At 42.1% G+C, this 25036-nt stretch overlaps 1 protein-coding gene across 1 annotated transcript in view; it reads right to left on the minus strand.

The window, feature by feature from the left end:
* LOC116978250 (solute carrier family 22 member 5-like) overlaps nucleotides 1–24673 on the minus strand; it is a 50581-nt gene extending 25908 nt beyond the window's left edge. The window contains exons 1-4 of the mRNA XM_033029251.1: nucleotides 23981–24673; nucleotides 9670–9773; nucleotides 5003–5157; nucleotides 4468–4639 (exon numbers count right to left, since the gene is read on the minus strand). Coding sequence (XP_032885142.1) covers nucleotides 4468–4639; nucleotides 5003–5157; nucleotides 9670–9773; nucleotides 23981–24367 — 818 coding nt within the window. The 5' untranslated portion in view covers nucleotides 24368–24673. The remainder of the gene's footprint in view (nucleotides 1–4467; nucleotides 4640–5002; nucleotides 5158–9669; nucleotides 9774–23980) is intronic.
* Nucleotides 24674–25036: the final 363 nt, after the last annotated feature.

The following is a 25036-nucleotide window of genomic DNA, read 5'->3' on the forward strand; positions in this document are numbered from 1 at the left end:
CATAGCTGATCCATCCCTCCCTCCTAACGCCATTCTCCCGCATTCTCCCCATAAACCCTGACACCCATACTAATCAAGAATCTATCTATCTCTGCTTTAAAAATATCAATTGACTTGGCCTCCACAGCCTTTTGTGGCAAAGAATTCCACAGATTCACCACCCTCTGACTAAATAAATTATTTCCCATCTTCCTATAGGAACTTCCTTTAATTCTGATTCTATGACCTCTGGACTCTCCTATCTTCCTAGACTCTCCCATCAATGGAAACATCCTCTCCACACCCATAAGCCTTTCACTATTTGGGACCTTTCAATGAGGTCCCCCTCATCCTTTTAAGCACAGGCCCAGTGCCGTCAAACGTTCATCATATGCTAACCCACTCATTCCTTCCCCAATCTAAAGTACTTTCATTACTCTAAAAGCAAATAAAAAATCCTCCAAGCCCCCATCTCCTTCACCCTTTTTCATTATTTGCTGCACTTTGTCATGTATCAATACCTGGATTTTTGTGACAAGTTTCAATGTCAAATGTCAAATTGGGTTTGAAATTGGCGCCAGCATGATGGCGATTCTTTGCGTACTGTCTCGGTGAAATCTACTATACTCACACTATAATCGCTGCGCTTTTGTACTTATCTATGATTGTGCTTATCTATAGTATGACTTTACCCAGATTGTATAAAAACAAAACATTTCACTGTACCTACGTCCATGTGACAATAAGGTGTCATTAAAGGAAGAGTCAAGTCAGGAGTGTTTTATTGTCAAATGTCCCAAATGGAACAATGAAATTCTTCCTTGCAGCAGCACAACAGAATATTCAAACAAAGTATTCTACAAACAAAACAATTAATGAGAAAAAAAGTTCAGTGTGTGTATATATACACATACACACACACACACACACACACACACACACGAAAAATAAAAAAAGAGTGCAAAATTGAATCATTGAAATATGCAATATTCTCTGACACTCTAATTTGCCAAAGAATTGGTCTTTCTGTCAGTGTCATTTTGACAGAAATGTTCTGAAATCGTATTTTAATATAAAATAATTAATTTCCACGAATTTCCAGCAAAACAGTACTCACATTCAAGGCATTCTGAGAAAAGGCCTATGTTCATTTCCTCAGAAAAGATTTTACGAAATTCATACTGTCTGCTCTTCATGATTTTATTACATTGTGAATGTTCCATAATTAGATTTTCAGTCATTATTGTCAGTCCCAAACATTCGCAAACAAGTTATTTGTGGAAAAAACAGTACTGGGAGATGAATTAAGAAACCACAGACCAATTATCCGAACATCAGCAATCCATAATGCCTTACAAAGCACTATTTGAGTTTATCGAAAGATCAAAGAGGCCTTAAGAAGCAATTTGATTGCTTGGCAGCAGTAGTCATGATCAACACTGCAATTTTCTAACAGTAGTCTTTTGAGAGACATTTTCATAAAAGCAAAAAATTCAAATGCTAAGGAATTCACATTGAAGTGAAACTGACAAAATGCACTAAACGGTATCATATATACACTGTAAGTGGCTCGAGTGTAATCATGTATTGTCTTTCCGCTGACTGGATTGCATGCAACAATAGGCTTTTCACTGTACCTCGGCACACGTGACAATACACTCAACTGTATGAAGCTATTAGTGTGATTTTGTTAATAGAGTCATGCAGCATGGAAAGAGATCCTTCAGCCCAACTTGCCCACGCCGACCAGCATGCCCCACCTACACTAGTCTTACCTGTCTGTGTTTGGCCCATATCCCTCGAAACATTTTAAAACCATAAAAACTTTTATATTTCCTCAAATATATTTATTGAATTATAGCAAATGCACCTCCAAATATGACTTCACTTTCTATCTTCTCTTTTCCCCGCCCAACATTAGTTGTTCAGGATTCCACTTAAACTATGAAAGCCAATAAAAAAAACATGTTCTTCTTTATGAGAAAGAGTTCCAGAGAAAGTGTGTTGTAACTGGGTCTGTGCAGTCCGAAGTGAACTAAAATTGAACCATGCCAAAAATCTCCCCTGTATACAATGTTTTTTAGTAAGCAATAACCAGTTGCACATAGCAACAACTGTGAAATTGAAATTCTGAATATAATCACATTATGGTAAATTCAATGCAGTTAATATTTACCACGTTATATTACACCTTATTCAATTTGCAGTTTTCACTTGCTCCATTTTATAAATCTTACTATTTGCTGATCACTTAAACTTCTGTACATTATCTAATCCTAACATGTTAACAGTGAGTTTTTCATGCCCCGATTCCTATTGCTCGTAAAGGATATCCCATTGTAACAGATTTTCGCTATAATGAGTTTAGCCCTTTTAGTAAATCCATTGTCTGAGTCTAGGTGCCTGTGATGTTGCTGCAAGCAAGGTTTTCATTATACCTGCACCTCACTACACTTGTGCAGACCTCAATAAAGTTGACTTGACACTATAGACATAGGGATTGCACTTTGAGTTGTCGATTGCAAGGGGAAAGTATACAGTTAATGGCAAGACCCTCAACAGCATTGATGTACAGAAGGATCTTGGGTTCCAAGTTCATAACCCCCTGAGGCAATATGTATATTGAGTAGTAAAGAGGATGTGCAGTATGCTTATAGCCACAAAGTGCTGGAGGAAGTCAGCAAGACAGGCAGCATCTCTGGAGAACAGGAATGGGTGATGTTTTGGGTCGAGACCCTTCTTCAGACTGAGGGACTTTGTGTCTATCTTCAGTTTAAACCAGCATCTGCAGTTCCTTCCTACACATGCATCGCGATACGCTTATCTTCATCAGTCGGGGCATTGAGTAAAAGAGCCAGGAAGACATGTTGCAGCTTTGTAGGGCTTTGTGCAGACTTTACAGGAGATGAGCAGGGCATGTTGTTTAGGCAGAGTGGTAGGAGTCTGGAACGTGCTGACAGAGGTGGTGGTGGATCAGATACAATAGTGGTATTTATTGGAAAGGCTTTTGGAGAGGCACATGGATATGCAGGGAATGGAGGGATATGAATCATGTGCAGTGAATCAATGCCTCTCGTAATTTTATATATTTCTATCAGGTCTCCTATAGCAGAAGCATCCACGTCACGGGGCTGGAAACTGGAAGTGTCCTGAGCTAATTCTGCTACTACAGAATGTGAATGTGGATAATCTGTACAATCCATGCCACACCTACTAAAATGTTCACATCTTGGTGAACAACGCTGCCTGGATCTAGCGGTGGCAAACGGGAAGGCTGTCCAGTGTGCAAGAGCCTGGCCGAACATTTGAAACATAGATGATGGACATGAAAGAAGAAGAAGGTCTTGTAAATCCTGGCCAAAACAGAGCTAAAATAAAGCAAAGGATTTATGCATCTACAGGGCCTGTTTGCCTTTTTCTGTAATAAGCCTCAAGCTGCAAGCTGGTGCCAGGAAGTCTAGGTCCCAGATCAATACATCAGATAAGGTGTGGTCCAGATGTCCTCGCAATTGATAATATGTATGAGGACTTTGCAGAGAAACTCTAAGGTGTTGTAGATGCATCGGTTTGATTGGATTACTGCAGAGGGATTATAAATAATGTTGATAATGTTGCAAGACAGTTACCCTGCTGTTTGGTGATTGGCCGAAGTGTGAAGCCCTGGCTGAATTGTTTGTACTGCAAGGGTAAATGTTGCATTATTCATTTAGCTGACTTCCTTCCAGAAGCTTCTGGAGAAACATTGTATTGGGACTCTTTGTAATTCGGTTGGGGGACTGTCAATAATACTTCAATGTAATCAATATGTGTGATTGGCTTGTAATGGGAGCCACCCCTATGTAGTTCGGCCCCTCATGGTTCATTGGCCTATAAAAGGTAACCCCGACTTGGATCATTGTCGATCTTCTGGAAGGGCGCTTGGGACTGCGTGACCTTTTGGTAGTGTCTGCTTGCACGAGGCTGAAGGGCTTGGTCAGGCAGAGACATGGAGCGAACCCGCGTTGGCTTGGTTATCGTATAGGGGGATTTGTTGTTCGTTCAAAAATAAAATTTAGTTGGTCCAGTGCTTGACTCAGTGGTTTTACTGAACTAGACCAAGGGGGGTAAGCTTTAGCAGCGTATTTACACTCTCAGCCTTCCATCCAAGTCTGTCCAACCTTTCATAGTCATACAGTGTGGAAACAGGCCCTTTGGCCTAACTTGCCCACACTGACCAACATGCCCCATCTACACTAATCCCACTTGGCTGCATTTGGCCAATATCCCTCTAAACCTGTCCCATCCATGTATCCGTCTAATTGTTTCTTAAACTTTGCGATAGCACCTGCCTCAACTACCTCCTCCGGCAGCTCGTTCCATACACTCACAACCTTAGCGTGAAAAAGGCACCCCTCAGATTCCTATAAAATTTTTCCCCCTTCCCCTTTCCCCCTTGAACATTGGCGTCCATAAAAGTGTTTTGATATGTTAAGGTTAATTCCTACATACCACCACAGAGGAATGTAGAGCAGGCCTGGAAGAGACAGGATAAAAAGCAGCATCCTCCAGCTTCGTATAAAGTATGCAATGAAAGGCAGGAACATATAGCCGATTGCATAAGAAATGCAAAGTCCTAGTGTAGAGTAGACAACCCGGATTGATTTCCCAAGGACCTCAGATCCTGTAAGGAAAGTTAACAAGAACAAGACCAATTACAATTGTGAGGTATTGTTAGCAATTTTATTTCATCGACTTCAGTTAATTGTAAGATATTACGTCTTCAGCATGGAGATAGGAACAAGCACAGATTTTCAGTACACGCTGTTGCCAGTGTGGGTCTTCATTATTTTACAAAAGTACACTGCGCATACTCACACATATTCACGAGACTGATAAGATATTGAATATATCACATGACACAAAGCATAACATTCTAGTACTCAGTTCTTAAAGTTACAGTTACCATTATATACATTACATTAATAAAATACAAATCAAACCCAATGAGTTTTTAAACATAGCAATCAATAACGCACGTACTTACCTATAACAAAGGCAGCTACGTAGTTTGAAATCTGTCCAATGCCCACAAAAAAATTGAGAACGCAAAATATTTCCCAGTTTGGCGAGAACACTTGAATCATAGTGAATCCAGTCTGCACAGCCATGGTTCCAAACCAAACAGACTTCCTCCCAAATCTGAAAATCAGAAACAAAACTTCAGAAAAATCCAAACATACTGTTGCATATTTTTGCTCAGTAAATCCACTTTCTCAGTTACCACAAATGCATTTTTACAGAGGTGCGGACAGCCACTATTGCATAAACTCAGGCAGTCTCTCGCTACTGATGATGCCTTGCGTCTACTCCAGTCCTGTGTTGGTTGATGAGGCCAATGTGAGTTCTGCCACAAACGCAGCAGGAGGTTCTGGAAAAGGTTGAATGTGAGGGAAAATAGTGAGGTGGGATCGGTGTGATCCCTGTGAACTGACGTGAGGTACTCAATGTCATCCAAATGAGTTAACTTTATTTTGAGTTATGAGGGAATTGTAGATGGGGAGCAATGAGAGATGCAAGAATATTGAGTTGTCATAGAGCCGTGGAGTCATAGAGTAGTACAGCAAGGAAACAGTCCCTTCGGCCCAACTTGCCTATGCTGATCAAGCTGCCCCATCTACACTAATCCTACCTGCCCACATGTGGCCCATACCGCTCTCCACCTTTCCTATCCATGTAACTGTCCAAATGTCTTTTGCCCTGAACCATGGTTCCACAATAATGACCAGGAATTCTCTTTGATATATGCCACAGTGAAATATTTTACATTTTTCAAATACATTTTGAGAATGCCATTGGATCATTTCCTTTGTCCACTTGGTAAGCTCTTGGTCCCTGAAGGTGACAGGAAATGTAATCATCAATGATCAATTAATCACCTTCATTTTATAGGGCGACACGCTGGCGCAGCGGTAGAGTTGCTGCCTTTACAGCGCCAAAGACCCAGGTTTGATCCTGGCTACAGGTGCTGTCTGTACGGAATTTGTATGTTCTCCCCATGACCTGCATGGGTTTTCTCTGGGTGCTCCAGTTTCCTCCCACATTAGAAAGATATAAAAATTATAGTTTAATTGGAGTCTGTATATTATAAGTTGTCTCCAGTGTGTCGGATAGTGCTCATGTACGGGGATCGCTGAGCCAGTTCCCACACTCTATCTCTAAACTCTAAAATAAAGATGTAAAGATGTCTTCTTTAAAATTGTAGAAAGCCATTCATGTATCCCAACATTTTCACATGGACCTTTCAGTAGGCAGAGTGGTATAGTGGAGGAAAGTTGGTAGACACCATTTACTTTGAAGTTGTAAATTATAAAGCCCTTCCTCTCATGTGTTTCAGTGAACAAGATGGTGATGATTGGACACAAAATGCTGGAGTAACTCAGTGGGTCAGGCAGCATCGCTGGAGAAAAGGAGTAGGTGACGTTTCGGGTCGAGGCCCTTCTTCAGACTGAGAGACGGTGGAATGGGAAATGAGAGATATAGGACAAATGAATGGAAGGCATGCAAAAGGCAACAATAATCAAGGAATAGTGGAGCCCACAATGGTCCATTGTTGGCTGTGGGATAGGTGATAACGAGTTATAAAGACACTGAAACTCAACAGTGAAACCAGTACAATAACTGGGGTGAGGGAGGGATGGAGATAAAGGAGATGCAATGTTACTTGAAGTTAGAGAAATCAATATTCGTCAATATTCATACAGCTGGGTTGTAAGCTGCTCAAGCGAAATACGGGGTGCTGTTCCTCCAATTTAGGTTTGGCTTCACTCTGACAATGGAGGAGGCCCAGGACTTTGGTCTGTCCATGTGCACGTGCAAGCACTGTCTGTACTGTAGTCAGTGTCTGAAGTTGGGCTGACCAGTTTTGGGCCAGAGACAAAGTAGGTTGAAGTGTTTCCCATTTGTCTATTGATTAGGTGCAGTCTAGCTGAGAGTCTATCGGAGATGCAACATGACAGCAGGGACAAGTGAAATACCAATGGACATGGTCTTACTTGATGTAAGTCTGCACAGAGCCGTGGACCTGTTGGTTAAGATCAGGAAGCAGATGCACTATGGAGACAAATATTGACAGCAGATACATTTGAGGAGGGTACTCCTCAGTCTTCCATTGGGACTCAAAAGACCCTGTCCCACTTAGGCTATTTTTTAGGTGACTACAGGTGACTAGGCTGTCACCACATGGTCGCTGGGCTGCCGCCTGTATGGTCGTGAGTAGTCTCCTCAGTCGTCTAAAGAGTCATAGTGTCTTTCTGGTCGCCGCTGGATTTTCAACATGTTCAAACATTTTTGGCGACAGTGGGTTGACGCCAATGAGCGTAGCTTGACTTCTCCTGATGTAGGTGCTGTCGCAGGTTGTCGCCAGGTGAGGTAGGTTGTCGCTGGTGCTGACTTTGGCGAATTCCACTGGCGACTACCTACGTCAACCTACGTCAACCGGCGACAGGTACCGGCGACTGAATTGCCTTCAGTTGTCGTCAGTTGTCGACGACAGGGTCGTAGCTTGTCGCGGGTGGATGTAGGTTGACTTCGGTTGTCGTAGGTTGTTGCCTGTGTGGTCGTAGGTTGTTTTTTTATTTTTTATTTTTATTTTATTAGAAGTAAGTAGAATACAGTGGTACCTTTTTTCAGGTGCCAAATATATGTTAACCTGATACATTCTCTGTACAACTCCATTTTTATTTTTAAAGCGAGAGATAAGAAAGAAAGAGATAGTAGAGAGTAGAGAAAAGTGTAGTGTGTATAAAAAAGGAAGAGACAGTGAGGAAGAGAAATAAGAAAGAATAGAGAGCAGGAGAGAGATTAGCAAATAGACGCTAGGAGATGAATTTTTATATTGTTGATCATCTTTCACCCATACCTGACACATTTGCTTTTTATGATACAGTTGCACCACATGAATCCAAGAAATCAATAAATGGAGACCAACTCGTTAAGAATTGGTCTTTGTTATATATTAGGAGGTGTCTCATTTCTTCAAGGTGTGCTGTGTCCAACATATTTATAATCCACATTTTAAGCGTTGGTATAGTTGTATTTTTCCTAAATTTAAGTATGAGTTTTTTTGGTTATTAACCCATAATTAAAAAATGAGTTTTGGGATATGTTTAATTTGTTCCCGTCTCCCATTACTCCAAATATAATCATTTCAGTATTAGGTTCCATTTTTATCTTAAATAGATTTGTGAATATATCAAAAATATCACACCAAAATTTATGAAGTATTGTACAAGAAACAAAAGAATGTGTAATATTGGCATTTTGAGAAAGACATTTATCACAGCTGGGAGAAATGTTTGGGTAGAATTTATTCAGCCTAGTTTTTGAATAATATAGTCTATGTAGTATTTTGAATTGAATTAAATTGTGTCTAGCATTAATCGAACCTTTATGTATATACTGTATATCAAATACTTTTCCCATGTTTCCTTCGAAATTTTTATCGTTAATTATTTTTCCCAGTCTTCTCTAATTGCCTCTGTTGATGGTAATTCTCTATTTAAAATACTATTATATAGATATGATATTAATTTTTGTGAGTCAGACTTAATATTCATTGCTTCTTCCAGTGGATCTAAAATTCGACGACCTGCTACGACTGTGATAGTCGCCGGCAGTCGCTTAAAAAATTGCCTCAGTGGGACAGGCCCAAAAGGCTTTCTGAAGGGTATAAAGGTCATAGAGAGTGGTTAGTTCCTGTCCCTATATTTCAATGATGAAGATCATTCCTCTAGACGGATGCAATCCATACTATGAATTGGGAATCACTCTTCACCCACTGAGTTAGCTGAAGATAACCTGGTCGATGACGCTCCCTGAGGCAGACAGCAGAGAATTCCCTCTGTTTAATTTAGAGATACAGTGCGGTTACAAGCCCTTCGGCCCACTGAGTCCGCACCCACAGGCAATCCCCACACATTAACACTATCCTACACACACTTGGGACAATTTACACATACACCAAGCCAATTAACCTGTACGTCTTAGGAGTGTGGGAGGGAACTGAAGATCTCAGAGAAAACCCACGTGGTCACGGGGAGAACGTACAAACTCCGTACAGACAGCACCCATTGTCGGGATTGAACCCGGGTCTCCGGTGCTGCAAGCACTGTAAGACAGCAACGCTACCGTTCCGCCCTGATAGTTTTTCTTACGTCGCCTGCAGTCCGCATCTTAGACAGACGCTAAAAGCTGGAGTAATTCAGCAGGTCAGGCAGCATCGCTGGAGAAAAGGAATAGGTGACATTTTGGGTCGAGACCCTTATCTTCCCAAACATCTAGTGACTTCCTACAAATTGTTATTTTATTCCAAAAGATGGATTATTTTGTAAAGTGGCATGAGATCAAATGAGTTAACATCACTAGTTGTAGTAATGACAAATTACATTTATTTCAGGTGTTTAAAGAGAGAAAATGTGTTTGATTCTATTGTTACCAACAGAACGATATTGAATATTTTAACAGTAAGCTATAGAATGAGTTTCCAAATGTTGAAAACCAGCACATCCTTTAAAACATTAAAATCTCATTCGTAGGTTTGCATGCCATATATTTATTATACAATATAGACGATGAAAATCAGCCTGCAATGAACAGGCACTTGATCACATAATTAAATACCTGGTACAAGTGAGGAGAGATGTAATAACTCACCTGTCAGACAACTGGCCAGCGATAAAGGTGCCAACCAGAACTCCCAGGAAGAATACAGACATAGAAAAAGGTCCTTTCCAGTCATTGTTACACACCAAGTCCCACTGAAATGCAAGTACATTTTATTGCATGCTACCGAGGGGACATTGACTAATTTATACATCATCTTTCATCTCTGAAATACAGGCAAGAATCTATTTCTGAAATGTCGTCAAATGTTGTTATGTATTAATTTGCTAATAGTAAGTTATCTCAATCAATGTGTGTTTTTGTCTTTGCAAGTACACAGTTTTTTATATTTTGAACTTTTTATTGTTTATTATGGTGTCTACGATAGTGGCGTTTAAGAGGCTTTTAGATAGGCACATGGAAGTGTAGGGAATATTGTTTTTTATATTTTGAATTTATTTTCACTGTTTATGATGGTGTCTCTGAGAGTGGTGCTTAAGGGGCTTTTAGATAGGCACATGGAAGCACAGGGAATGGAGGGATATGGATCATGTACAAGCTGATGAGATCAGTTTAATTTGGCATCATGTTCAGCACAAACATTGTGGGCCGAAGGACCTATTTCCTGTGCTGTACTTTTCTATGTTCTACTGTAAGTTCCACTGAATACTATGTTTATATATCTGTTGTGCTGCTACAAGTAAGAACTTTATTTTTCTGCTTCGGGACGTATAACAATAAAACACTCTTCACTCATGACTCTTGACCTTTTTAGTTTAGTGAAATGCATTGGCCCACCATGCCAACCATTGATCTCCTGTTCAAAATAGTTCTGTGTTATCCCACTTTCTCACCCACTCCCTGCACACTAGGGGCATTTTTTTTTAATGGAGGCCAATGAACCTACAGACCCACACATATTTGGGATGTGGGAGGAAGCCTGAGCTCCTGGAGAAGACCCACGCAGCTCACAGGGAGAACATGCAAACTCCACACAGACAGCACCCAAGGGCAGAATCGAACCTCGGTCTTTGAACTGACTCTTGAATGAACATTGAGAGAAAGACTTTGCCAATGCTCAGGAAGGAATGAAATGTGCACAGATTATGTTCCAGGCTGAAAGATCCAGCTTCCTTTCTCTGGCAAAGTTTTGGGTTTGTGTTACACAATTATAATTACTGTAAGTCATATATAGAATCCCAACCACTGCTTTGCATTAAGAGGGTTTAGCAGGGGGAAATGAATAAAATTAATGATTAAAATGTTTATGTTTGCTTTAGTATATAAAATATATCTATTCCAGATATCTGCATATCTGTGAGGAAAACAATTCTCATTGACTCTCACTTGAAACCTGAAGATTGCTTTGCGGCATTTTAAAGACCTGGATGGTATCCCAGATTGTTATTTGTTTAACCATTAAAAACAAGTTCAGCCTCCGAATGCATGTACATATGATAACGGAGAATTCATACTCCTTAGATATGATAAGGGTTTGCCATGTGGCTTAAATAGAACAAAAAAAGAATAACACAAGACAATGATTCACGTAAGGGTCTTTGATAACTAAATGTTAAAACTGAAATACTGTTTTAAAGTGCAGCTGAAAAGAAAAGCATCTGCCAAAGGACAAATGAAGAGGAATGTATTTGGGCAAGCGTGCTAAAATGGGAATTGGAGAATAGTCACTGCATTATCACGCGATGCCTGCAGCTATAAAGTCTATTGCACAGTTGTTTCCATTCTGATGTTGCTGGAAAGGAATTTATGCTTTTGCTGTTTGAATATATATAATACATCTATTATAGAATCACTAACAAGTCAGAATTCACAAATTACAAGTTTAATTTATTATATATAAATGATCTATATTCATTTAGTTATTACATTAGATATGAATTTAAGCTAACTTTAAATAGGGCATGGCATATCATAGAGTAGGCTGGACTGCCAACTTATTTGGTATCATTTTATATAATTTGTACAGTATATATTTTAAAAGATCAAGTGCTTCCTAGTGCAGTTCATTAGTTTTACTTTTCCTAGTGCATTGGGTTTCCTTAGAGTTTACTGAGATACAAGTCCGATTACGTAATTGATTATTGAGAGGGCTTGCATGTATCATTGTGGTAACACTTCAGTGTAACTGTTTGTTTGTTAGTTTAGCTTAGTTTATTATTGTCATGTCTACGTAGATACAGTGATAAGCTTTTGTTTTTGTGTTACCCAGGCATGGAAAAATCTATACATGAATGCAATCAAGCCATCCACAGTGCAGAGATAAAGAAAAAAGGGTACAATATTTAGTGTAAAGATATAACATTGAAGTCTAATTAAAGATAGTTCAAAGGTCTCCAATGATGTCAATGGGAGGTCAGGATCGCACTCCAGCTGATGAGTGGACTGTTCAGTTCCCTGATAACAGCTGGGAAGAAACTGTCCCTGAATCTGGAGGCATGCGTTTTCAAACTTCTGTAACTCTTGCCTGATGGGAGAGGGGAGAAGAAGAAGTGACCAGGGTGAGACTGGTCCTTGATTAATGAATGGAGAAATCCTACAGCAATGTAAAAATTGTGTACATGAAATGGATGCTAGAATACTTCTATTTCACAAAGCAAAATCAAGAAGTACCAATGAATAATTTGTAATCAATATAGTTAAATAATTTTAACATACCCTTTTGTTGGCAGTCTCCAATGAAATACCACTAATAAAATGATCACAGCATACTTTGTGATCAGTCAGGAACAATTTTTATAAAGGGGTCTTAAAACTAATTATTAAGTCCTACTTAATAACTATTCCAACTGTCCACTGAAACCATGGCTGGAGGATTTTTTTCACAGATAAACAGTTATTAAAAAGCACATCAAACAAATCCTCATCTGAAACTTAATCCGTGAAGCAAATGTCATTATCTCCATCCACAAGGTATAGTCCAATCCTATCTCATCTCTACCCAAGACCAACAAAACCAAAGTCTCAAGGTCTCTGGAGTAGTCCTGGAGTAGGGGCGCTACAGTGGCACAGCGGTATAGTTGCTACCTTAAAGCACCAGAGATCTGGGTTCGATCCTGACCGTAGGTGCTGTCTGTACAGATTTTGTACGTTCTCCCTGTCACCTGCATGGGGTTTCTCCGAGATCTTCGGTTTCCTCCCACACTCCAAAGACGTACAGATATGTAGATTAATTGGCTTAGTAAATGTAAAACTTATCCCTAATGGGTGTAGGATAGTGTTAATATGCGGGGATCGCTGGTTGCCGCGGACTCGGACTTCTGAAATTCATGGGTGTCTGGGGTTATGGGGAGGAGGCAGGAGAACGGGGTTGAGAGGGTAAGATAGATCAGCCATGATTGAATGGCAGTATAGACTTGATGGGCTGGAAGGCCTAATTCTGCTCCATAACTTATGGACATGAATTTATTTTGCTTCGAATCCGCTGCCTCTCTTGTCTGGGGGATCTCAGAGATGCCACATTCACGACTATCTTCATGATCAGAAAAAACTCTGATCATAGGGTGGCCTCCCTTGTGTTTTTCCTACAGAAAGGGTGGCACAGTGGCACAGCTGCTAAAGTTACTACCTTGCAGCGCCAGAGACCTGGGTTCGCTCATGATTTTGGGTGCTGTCTGTGTGATGTTTGCGCGTTCTCCCTGTGACAACGTAGGTTTACTCTGGGTGCTTCGGATTCCGTCCACATCCCAAAGACGTGTGGGTTTGCAGGTTAAATGGCCCTTTGTAAATTACCCCAGGTGTGTAGATAGTGGGCGCAAAAATGGAATAACATAAAACTAGCGTGAATGGGCAATCAATGGACGGCATGGACACGGTGGGCCGAAGAGCCTGTTTCCATGCTGTATCTCTAAATTAAACTAATAAAAACCTGCTGTCTGTCAAGGGCTAATCTTTCTTAAGCGTGGCTGGTCTCAGGAATTCTTCTTTATACCTGCTACATGATGACATGCAAGCCTTGATGATCATGAAGAAGTCCACAAAGTCCCCATCCCAGTCTAGACTGGAGTCCAGCAATGCTGTGGCATAACTCCAAGCCTCTTGGAGTCATACAGCATGGAAATAGGCCCTTCGGCCCAACTTGTCTGTGCCGACTGAGATCCCCATCCACGTTAGTCCCACCTGCCCGCCTTTGACCCATATCCCTCTAAACCTTTCTTGTCCATTTGCCTTTCAAATGCTCCCTTCTCAATTTTCCTTGCCACCTTACTGCACCTCAGCTCCCTTAGGTATCTCCTTGCAATGGAATTCATCTACAGCATAAATGAGAGGTACAACTCCATTTCAACCTCAGTCATCGTACTGTAGTACACAACCAAAGATTTGCACAAGGTAGACAGAAAATGTTGGAGTAACGTTGGTTATGGGTGGCGTTTCGAGTCGAGACCCTTCTTCAGACTGATGTCAGGGGAGTGGGCGGGACAGAGATAGAATGTAGTCGGAGACAAAGGCTGATGGGAGAACTGGGAAGGGGAGGGGATGGAGAGAGAGGGAAAGCAAGGGCTATTTGAAGTTAGAGAAGTCAATGTTCATGCCACTGATGGGTAAACTACCCAAGCGAAATATGAGGTACTGTTCCTCCAATTTGCTCTGGGCCTCACTCTGGAATGGGTGGGGGAGTTAAAGTGCTGAGCAACCGGGAGATCAGGTAGGTAAAAAAGGATTAAGCGGAGGTGTTCAGTGAAACGATCGCCAAGCCTGTGCTTTGTCTCGCCGATGTACAGAAGTTGACATCTGGAACAGCGGATAACGTAGATGAGGTTGGAGGTGCAAGTGAAGATCTGCCTCACCTGAAAAGACTGGCGGGGTCCTTGGATGGAGTCGAAGGGGGAGGTAAAGGGACATGTGTTGCATCTCCTGCAGTTGCAGGGGAAAGTACCCGGGGAAGAGGTTGTTTGGGTGGGAAGAAACGAGGTGACCAGGGAGTTGCGGAGGGAATGTTCTCTGCGGAAAGCAGAAAGGGGTGGAGATGAGAATATGTGGCCAGTAGTGGGATCCCGTTGGAGGTGGCGAAAGTGTTGGAGGATTATATGTTGCATGCGACGGCTGATGGGGTGGAAGGTGAGGACAAGGGGGACTCTGTCCTTGTTGCGAATGTGTGGGGGAACAAGAGCGGAGCTGCGGGATATTGAGGAGACCCAAGTGAGAGCCATCTATATTGGAAGGGAGGAACCCAGGTTTCCTAAAGAATGAGGACATCTCCAATGATCTAGTATGGAAAACCTCATCCTGGGCGCAGATGTGGCATAGACCGAGGAATTAGGAGTAGGGGATAGAGTCTTTACAGGAAGCAGGGTGGAAAGAAGTATAGTCTAGATAGCTAAGGGAGTCAGTAGGTTTGTGGTAGATGTCGGTCAATAGTCTGTCTCCTGTGATGGAGACGGCGAGATCTAGAAACGGTAGGGAAATGTCGGAAATGGTCCAAGTGAATTTGAGTGCAGGATGGAAATTAGTCATGAAGTTGATGAAGTCAGTGAGCTCTGCATGGCTCAATGTAGCGGAGGTAGAGTTCAGGGCTAGGGCCAGTGTACGCCTGGAACAGTGATTGATCGATATACCCTACCAAGAGACAGGCAAAGCTAGGGCCCTTGCGAGTGCCCATAGCTACACCTTGGATTTGGAGGAAGTGGGAGGAGTCAAAGGAGAAGTTGTTGAGGGTAAGGAGCAGCTCTGCTAGGTGGAGGAGAGTATCGGTAGGCAGAAATTGGCTGGTTCTGTGGTCGAAGAAGAAACGGAGGGCTGTAAGACCTTCATGGTGGGGGATGGGGTTTAGAGTGACAGGACATCCTTAGCAAAGATGAGGGAATGGTGAGCCTGGAAAACAGAGTGGTTGAATAGACAAAGAGCGTGAGAGGTGTCTTGGACATAGGTACGGAGGGATTGGACCAGGGGGGTGAAGGCTGGAATCGAGGTGTGTGGAAATTAATTCAGTGGGACATGAACAAGCAGAAACAATGGGTCTGCCTGGACAGTTCTGTATGTGGATTTTGGGGAGAAGATAAAATCGGGCCGTGCGGGGCTGGGGAACGATAAGGTTGGAGGCTTTAGAGGGCGGAGAGCCGGGAGTGATGAAATCAGAAATTCTTGACTCGAGAGTGTCTGAGTAGAGGATGATCATCTGGTAAGGCAGCAGTCTCTTTCAGCTTCCTGGACAGGAGCACATGGAGCGCAAACAGCAATGGCAGAGTAGCACACCAATAGCCAAATCACTAATACACTTTCTCCACCAAGTACCACCTTACTTGCCTATGGCAGAGCCGATGTAATATTCTTCAGCCTCCTTACAATGCACACACATGGAGTGATACCAAGTTAGCCCAACACTGCATGTTCACATAAATCCATGCTAACAAGAAAACACTTGTTTGAATCTGAACCAGAATCTGAAAGAGGGTCCCGGCCCTATCCATTTTCTCCAGAGATGATGCCTGACCCACTGAGTTACTCCAGCACTTTGTTTTAAACAAGCATCTGCAGTTTCTTTTCATAACACTTTTTTTGAATATTGCATTTGGGGCAAACCAAAGAAGGAATAAAAATGCTTACAACAGACCTTACTAGAATGTTTGATCTGTACTGACAAAATCTCATTTCCAGACCTGTCTGTGGTTTGGTCTGCCACTGCACAAAATCATGAGACTTAATCTTTCACTTTATCATTGCACTGGAGTTGCTTATGACACATAAATTCTTTGAACATTCACCTCGCATAATTTTTAGGCATAATTCACAAAATCTTTGTGTTAATATAAAACATATACAATATGGCAGGGTATTTAGCCCTTTATGCCTCTTCCGTGATTCAATAAGATCCCAACTGACTATATGGGATTGAGAGGGACACATACAGTAGATCAGCCATGATTGAATGTCAGAGTAGACCCGATGGCTGAATGGCCTAATTCTGCACCTGCGATTTATGGACATATGAAAAGCATGAGGAATAGATTGGGTAGAAGTACAGAGTCTCTTGCCCAGAGTAGGGGAATCAAGATCCATAGGTTTACATGAGGGGGGAATGTTTTAATAGGAACCTGAGGGGTAACTTTTTCATACAACGTGTGTATGGAATGAGCTGCCAGAGGAGGTAGTTGCAGCAGGTGCTAGCGCAACGTTTATGAAATATTTAGACAGGCACATGGATAGGACAGGTTTAAAGGGATATGGGCCAAATGCAGGTAGGTGGGACTAGTGTAGATGGGACATGGTGGCGGTTATGGGCAAGTTGGTCCAAAGGGCTTGGTTTCACTCTGTAAGACTTTATGACTATGAACTTATGAATTGTATTGAGTGCAATGTTTTTTTTTTTCTGTTCCAACCCCATGAGGTTAGTTTCCATTAATATTTACAGATCTATCGACCTCTAATTTGAGTCTTCACAGCTCCCTTGGGATGAAAATTCAAAAAAATTCACAACCCTTTTGGTGAAGAAATTTCTTCTTATCTCAGCCCAAATAGTTTGACTCTTTATTTTGAGATTGCGATTTCTAGTTCCAGATATCCCAGAATGGAAAACATCATCCCTGGTTCTGGCCTGTCAAGATTTGTTTAGTTTAGTTTAGAGATACAGCGTAAAAAGAGGCCCTTTGTCCCATCAAGTCCACACCGATCACCGATCCCCATACACTAGCGTTATCCTACGCACTAGGGACAATTTACAATCATTACCTGGAAGTCTTTGGAGTGTGGGAGGAAACCGAAGCACCCGGGGAAAACACGCATGGGCACAGGGAGAACATACAAACTCTGTACAGACAGCAGTCGCAGTCAGGATCGAACCTGAGTCTCTGGCGCTGTAAGGCAACAACACTACCGCTGTGCCATCATGCCGCCAAAGCCTGGTAGGAATTTATATGCTTCAGTGAGAACACATCTCATTCTTCTTAATCTCTCCTCATTGAAAAATCTATCATCCCACGAATCAATTTCTGTGATGCAAAACCTCTATTGCACTCTTTCTATTGCATATAGATCCTCTATAGTCAGAGAGAACAGACCAAGAGACACAACGTTCCAGATGAGGACCTTATATGAATGAGTTCAGTGACATATCCTTTGCACTCAAACCTTCGTGCAATCACATGTAATATACCATTTACATTTCTGGTCACTTGTTGTACCCGCATGTTGATTTTCAATATAGAAACAAGGAACTGCAGATGCTGGTTTATGCAAAAGTACAGAAAATGTTGAAGTAACTCAATGGGTCAGGCAGCATCTCTGGAGAACATGAATAGGTGATCTCTTCAGATTGATTGTGCAGGGTAGAAAAGACCTTCTACAATCAATCTGAAGAAGGGTTCCGAACAAAAAAGTCACATATGTTTTCCAGATCTACTGCCTGACCTGCTGAGTTACTCCAGCTCTTTGTGTCCTTAACTTTCAATGACTCATCTACAAGGATGATCAAATCCCTATGAATACCTGTGGCTATCTCAACTAGATAGGAACTAACCAGCTAATGGTATTATCATTACCAATTCCCAACTTCAACATCTTGACGGATACCATAGACCAGGAAGTAACTGCATTGGCCACATGTTGTGGCTACAAAAGAAGAGTAGATGTTGACGTCCTGTAGCAAGTTACTCACCTTCAGATACCACAAAGCTGTTCTACTATCTACAGTGGCCAAGTCACTCATCGTGGAATACTCTATTCACTTGGGTGAGTTGAATTTCTATAACTCTCAGGAAGCTTGAAACTATCCAGGACAAAGTACATAACTTTGTGGGTTATGTAAGTTTCACATAAAAGATCTGGTTCACTTCATTGAACCATCCTACCAACAACCAGAGAGCAGTCCTGAGTTTATAGGTACTAGGCATTGCTCTTAGATTCCGCCAGGTTGGAGGTTGAGCACAGGGCTAACAACCCTGTCTCGTAAAACAAATATGTTACGGAAACAGCAACTGAAGGAATCAACACTACTGGGCGTGATAGACTTCCAGGGCTGTCGACCTGACCTGGGGCAGTGTCCAGAAGCTAGCCCAGAAGAGACAGGACCTTTGTTGCTGCCCGACATGCCAGGAGGCATGATAGGCAGTAAGTAAGTTAGTATAGGTCTTGGAACTCCTCCGTTAACACTTTGGATGTACCGTCATTTAAAGGACAACAGTGATTCAAGAAGATGGCTCACAAACACATTTTTAAGCAAAGTTATGTATCAGCAATAGATTTTGGTCTCATCAACGCCTAGATCCCCATAAATGAATTGCAAAAAACCCTTGTGAAGATCTGGCCAACCAGTGCTTAGCTACTCAATATTTGCATGGCCATCTCAGTCACATTACATTCATGCTTGGACATATATATTTCCTTTCTTACATGCTCACTTCTTCATTTTGTTGATGGTACTCCATTACAGCCATGCTATGTTTCAAAACCTATATGCTGTAATGGCTGTACATAACAAATTACCCGGAAGCCAGCCCCTCACTACCCTCTGTATGGATTTGGTTTGAGCTATAAATTCTGTCCCCTCAGCAATGCCCATTACCTACAAGAGAAACATCAATGTTGGCACAGCTTAAATGCTCAAAAGTGTAAGCTCAATAATCAATTGCTGTCAACAATAGGACAAATTGTACCTCATTCCATGTGCAGCAAAGTTGTATGCATGACAATTTTTTCAATTACATTATCTCCGAGTCACAGGGGTTATGGGGAGAAGGCAGGTGAATGGGGTAGAGAGGGAAAGATAGATCCTATGACTTATGAAGATTCCAGGACTTCACTGTTGGACCACCTTGACCATATGAATTACAACAGATAAAGAGAAAAGCTCACCGCCATCTTCTTCAGTGCAAAAGCAGAACAAGATGGCTGTCTTCATCTTCTTCCCGGCCTTTCCACACCATGAAAATGAATTCATATAAAATAATGAAATGTTTACTGTCTAAGTACTTTTTGAACTTTTAGTTATGTAGATTAGTTTAGTTTAGTTTAGAGATATGGCGAGGAAAGGCCCTTCGGCCCATTGAGTCCGCACTGACCAGCGATACCCGCACAATAACACTATCGTACAAACACTAGGTACAATTTACAAGTATACAAAGCCAATTAACCTATAAACCTGCATGTCTTTGGAGTGTGGAAGGAAACCGAAGATCTCGGAGAACGCCCACGCTGGTCACAGGGAGAACATGCAAACTCCATACACACAGCACCCGTAGTCAGAATCAAACTTGGGTCCCTTGCACTGAAAGGCAGCAACTCTACCGTTGTGCCACCTTGCCACCCTTTATTTATCTAAAGGAATAAATAATCAGAGAAGCTTTACTTAATAAAGAATAACATTATTTTACATTTGCGTGCACTGTTAATGTTATTTAGCGATATTGCATATAATTTGCTATGAATTAATTTCAGGTCTTAACATCTTAATGTTATCCAGAGGAATGTTGGTATGCAATCATTCTGAGCAAAAGATAATCTCAGGGGATAAAACGTGAAAGATTTTCTTAATTTAGAACCAAAGCTAGTGATTTCAAAAATACAATTAGTCCATTATTTCTGGTGTGGAAAATTAATATTTAAGATATGTCTAAATCCAATTTGTTGGTGTTATAGGTTATCGGAGGGTGACTGGAGAGTCATGCAGCTCATTTCCACTACTAATATCTAACACGTTGTCTGAATGTCTACACACTATGACTTGGGCAGTTGCGTTGACTTTATCGTAATTTATAATAATTACATCATAAGGTCATAAGTGATAGGAGAAGAATTAGGCCATTGGGCCCATCAATTCTACTCCGCCATTCAATTGTGGCTGATCTATCTCTCCCTCACAACCCCATTCTGCCTTCTCCCCATAACCCCTGACACGCATACTAATCAAGAATCTATCTATCTTGTCTTTAAAAATATCCGTTGACGGCCTCCACAGCATTTTGAGGCAAAGAATTCCATGGCTTCACCACCCTCTGACTAAATAAATTCTTCCTCATCTCTTTCCTAAAGGAACGTCCTTTAATTCTGAGGTTATGTCCTCTAGTCCTAGACTCTCCCACTAGTGGAAACATCCTCTCCACATCCACTCTATCCAAGTCCTTCATTATTTGATAAGTTTCAATGAGGTCCCCCCTCATCTTTCTAAACTCCAGTGAGTACAGGCCATCAAACGCTCATCATATGTTAACCTATGAAATTCTTGTAAACCTCCTCTGGACCCTCTCCAGAGCCAACACATCCTTCCTTCTATATGAGGCCCATCTCTTCCATCTTCCATTAATTTTGTCCATTATTGACACCAGAAGAATACGGCCAAGCCTGGTCTACCTCATGAAATGTCTAACACTAGTTTAGTTTAGTTTATTGTCACATGAAAAGTGAAAAGCTTTTGTTACGTGCTATCCAGTCAGCGGAATGACAGTACATGTTTACAATCGAGCCATTTACAGTGTAGAGAAGGGAATAACATTTAGTCCAAAGTACAATCAGCAAATTCCGATCAAGGATAGTCCGAGGGTAACCAGTGAGGTAGATAGTAGTTCAGGACTGCACTGCAGGCCATAACTATAAGGTGAGGTAGGGAAAGTTTAATGGAGATGTGTGGGGTAAGTATTTTTGCACAGAGAATGGTGGGGGCCTGGAACACATTACCAGGGGTGGTCTTCTCCTTCTTTCGTGTTGGCGTGCACAGCCTAAAGTTGTTGGACAACTTGTTCTATTTGATCTTCCGTTTGTGCACGTCGAGTTGATTGCATTAGCCGAAGCAGGGCGGACCACGTGAAAGTTGCAATCTTGCAATCCAGGGGTGATGGTGGAGGCAGATACGATGGTGATATTTAAGAGGATTTTAGATAGGTACATAGAAGTGCAGGAAGTGGAGGGATATAGATCGTGTACAGGCAGAAGAGATCAGTTTAACTTGGCATCATGTTCGGCACAAACATTGTGGGCCGTTCCCATGTTCTATGTTGTATGTTCAATGTTCCGATGTAATCATCTTTGGATTCCCACCACAGGATACATAGCGGACATGCTGGATTTCAAAGACGTGCAGGTTTGTCGGTTCATTAACTTCTGTAAATTGTCCCTGGAGTGCAGGAGAGAACTAGTGTACGGGTGATCGTTGGTTGGCATGGACCTGGTGAGCCGAAGGGCCTGTTTCCACTCTATATCTATAAACTAAACTAAAAATAAACAAAAGCAGGCTAAAGAATGCTTCCCATTTTGAAGATGAGCCTTCCTGCAGGGAATATTTAAGATTTGATTCTCGTTCTTTTAATTTCACCCAAATCGGTGACTGCGGATCAAGACTGGTCTCGCAATGTTATTTTACCAGGAAGGAGATACATTTGTCAGTATTCAAAATACTACTCCTCCTGCTAGAAAGTCTCATGTTCACAACCTTGGCAGTGGCATACAAATTTAGTCCCAAAGTTATCATCAAACTTTAAACTCAACCCAGACTTGTTTTCACTAAGGCAGTCTTTGTAGTGGGACTTGTGGTGTGGCCGCATTTAGAGTATTGTGTTCAGTTCTGGGCACCATGTTGTAGAGAAGATGTTGGCGAGGGTTCAGAGAAGATTTACGAGAATGTTGCCAGGACTCGGGGGTCTGAGCTACAGGGAGAGGTTGAGCAGGCTGGGATTCGATTCCTTGGAGCGCAGGAGGATGAGGGGTGCTCTTATAGAGGTGTGTAAAATCATGAAATAAATAGATTGAGTAGATGCACACTCTTGCCCAGAATAGATGAATCAAGAAATAGAGGACATAGGTTTAAGGTGAAGGGAGAAAGATTTAATAGGCATCTGAGGGGTAACCTTTTCACACAAAGGGTGGTGGGTGTATGGAATGAGCTGCCAGAGGAGGTAGTTGAGGCATGGACTATCGCAATGTTTAAGAAACCATTAGACAGGTACATGGATAGGACAGCTTTCGAGGGCTATGGGCCAAACGCAGGCAGGTGGGACTAGTGTAGATGGGACATGTTGGTCAATGTGGGCAAGTTGGGCCGAAAGGGCCTGTTTCCATGCTGTATGACCCTATGCGTTGCTATACGCAACCCCTGTTGCACTCACTACCTTCACAGAATTAGGGAGCAGGTGGGATGTCATTGGTTTTGAAGAGATTTTTCATGATTCTGATCCTGAGAGGAAGGAAATTGAATTGGAAAACTTGAAATTATATCAAAACACTAAGTGCTGGAGGAACTCAGCAGGTCAGGCAGTGTCTGTGGGGGGGGGAGGAACAGGCAACGTATCTGGTTAGGACTCTACCTCAGACCTCCTTTTTGATGGTGTGCTACACACTGCTTTAAAGCTGGCTGTTTCCCACGGATGCTGCCTGACCCACTGAGTTCTTCCAGCACTTTGTGTGGTTTGCACAAGATTCCAGCATCTGCAGTTCCATTAGATTAAAATTGTTCTTTTGGAACTGGATGGTTTCAGAGCAAAACAACAAGGCCGGTAGTTGGTAAAGGTGAATATTAAAACAATGACATTATTATTGTGACAATACTGTAAAGTATCATTGAATCATTGAAGTACATACATTGCGGTCGTATCATCAAGTATTAAATTGCACCCGTCTCTTCTTCACACAAATCTAATTGGGTTTTAACTTAGGAGTAGAAACAAGGAACTGCAGATGCTGGTTTGCAAGAAAAAGACACAAAGTGCTGGAGTAACTGAGTGGGTCAGCATCTCTGGAGAATAGGGATAGATTATGCCTGAAGACCCGAAAAGTAGCCTGTCCGTGTTCTCCAGAGATGCTGCCTGACCGGCTGAGTTACTCGAACACTTTGTGATGTTCTAACTTAATTTTCACAATAGACAATAGACAATAGATAATAGGTGCAGGAGTAGGCTATTTAGCCCTTCGAGCCAGCACCGCCATTCAATGTGATCATGGCTGATTATCCCAAATCAGTATCCCGTTGCTATCTTCTCCCCATATCCCCTGACTCTGCTATCTTTAAGAGCACTATCTAGCTCTCTCTTGAAAGTATCCAGAGAACTGGCCTCCACCGCCCTCTGAGGCAAAGAATTCCACAGACTCACAACTCTCTGTATGAAAAAGTGTTTCCTCTTCTCCTTTCTAAACGGCTTTACCCCTTATTCTTAAACTGTGACCCCTGGTTCTGGACTCCCCCAACATCGGGAACACGTTTTCTGCCTCTAGCGTGTCCAAACCCTTAATAATCTTATATGTTTCAATAAGATCACCACTCATCCTTCTAAACTCCAGAGTGTACAAGCCCAGCTGCTCCATTCTCTCAGCATATGACAGTCCCGCCACCCCGGGAATTAACCTTGTGAACCTACGCTGCACTCCCTCAATAGCAAGAATGTCCTTTACAAACTATTCTCAGGCTAAATCGTGCCGGTGACTGTACCTCAGAGACGATGGTGGAGGTGTACTGGTCCCGGCTGTATTCCCATCCATCCAAACACGGCTCCTCTTCGATCCCGGACACGTTGAGGAGATCTGGGTCTGGAAACACCTCCGAGAGGTTCCTGATCACATCCAAGCGGTAGCGACTGCATTGGCTGTACTGGATTTGGGTTCCTGGCACCAGTGGGATGGTTCTGTTCATCCAGGCTTGGCTGAGGTTGAGATTCCCGGGAATCGAGCAGCGATGCTCTGGGATATCCCCGACGAAGACGATGGACAATCCGCAGAAACCGTTTGGGAAGATGCTGGCGCTCAGAAGAAAGAAGATCATCTTCTGGAAGGGTCCCCATTCTCCCAGGAAGGCTGTAACTTCATCGTAATCCCGCATGTTTGTTGCAGCGTGGACTGATGCAAGGTGGAAGGCAAATTGGCAAGGGAAAAACAAGATTTTTCCAAACCCCTACGAATCCCACAGCCTTTAAACCCAAACGCAGTCATCCGGCGTTGCAAATGCAACGGACCCAGCCCAGATCCCGAGTCTTGCAATAAATAGCTCGTATGCCAATCGTCCAGTAGGAATCTGGTCGCCAGGGACACATGGGAAGAAGAATTTGGCAGGATATGCAACTGACTTTGATGTGGGTGGCGCGAGTTATAAACGTCAATAGATGTACGCTGTAACACATCAGAGCGTTTTTTTTTTTAAATGGACCGGGCGTTTGAATCTTGCAGAGAGAGCAATGTTGGCAAGGACGCTCAGGAAAATATTTCCCTAGTTTAAATCGGACCATGTGTAATTAATTTTGCCTGGAGCTGGTAAATATCCGCTTGCTCCATAATCCACGGGTTAACTTTCCCCGGCGCTGTTAAAAACATTTTAAGCAGTAAAGACATTTAAATGCTTATCTTTCCGTTACTTTTTTCTTCTTGGAATATTCGCTAAAAGACGATGGAAGATCTGCTTTGTTGAAGGTGAGATGATTTTTTAGAGATTCATTACTAACCTGAGGGGCAACTTTTTCATTGATTATATGTGGAACGAGCTGCCGGTGGAGGT

Source organism: Amblyraja radiata, chromosome 11, assembly GCF_010909765.2.
Source record: "Amblyraja radiata isolate CabotCenter1 chromosome 11, sAmbRad1.1.pri, whole genome shotgun sequence".
Lineage (NCBI taxonomy): Eukaryota > Metazoa > Chordata > Chondrichthyes > Rajiformes > Rajidae > Amblyraja > Amblyraja radiata.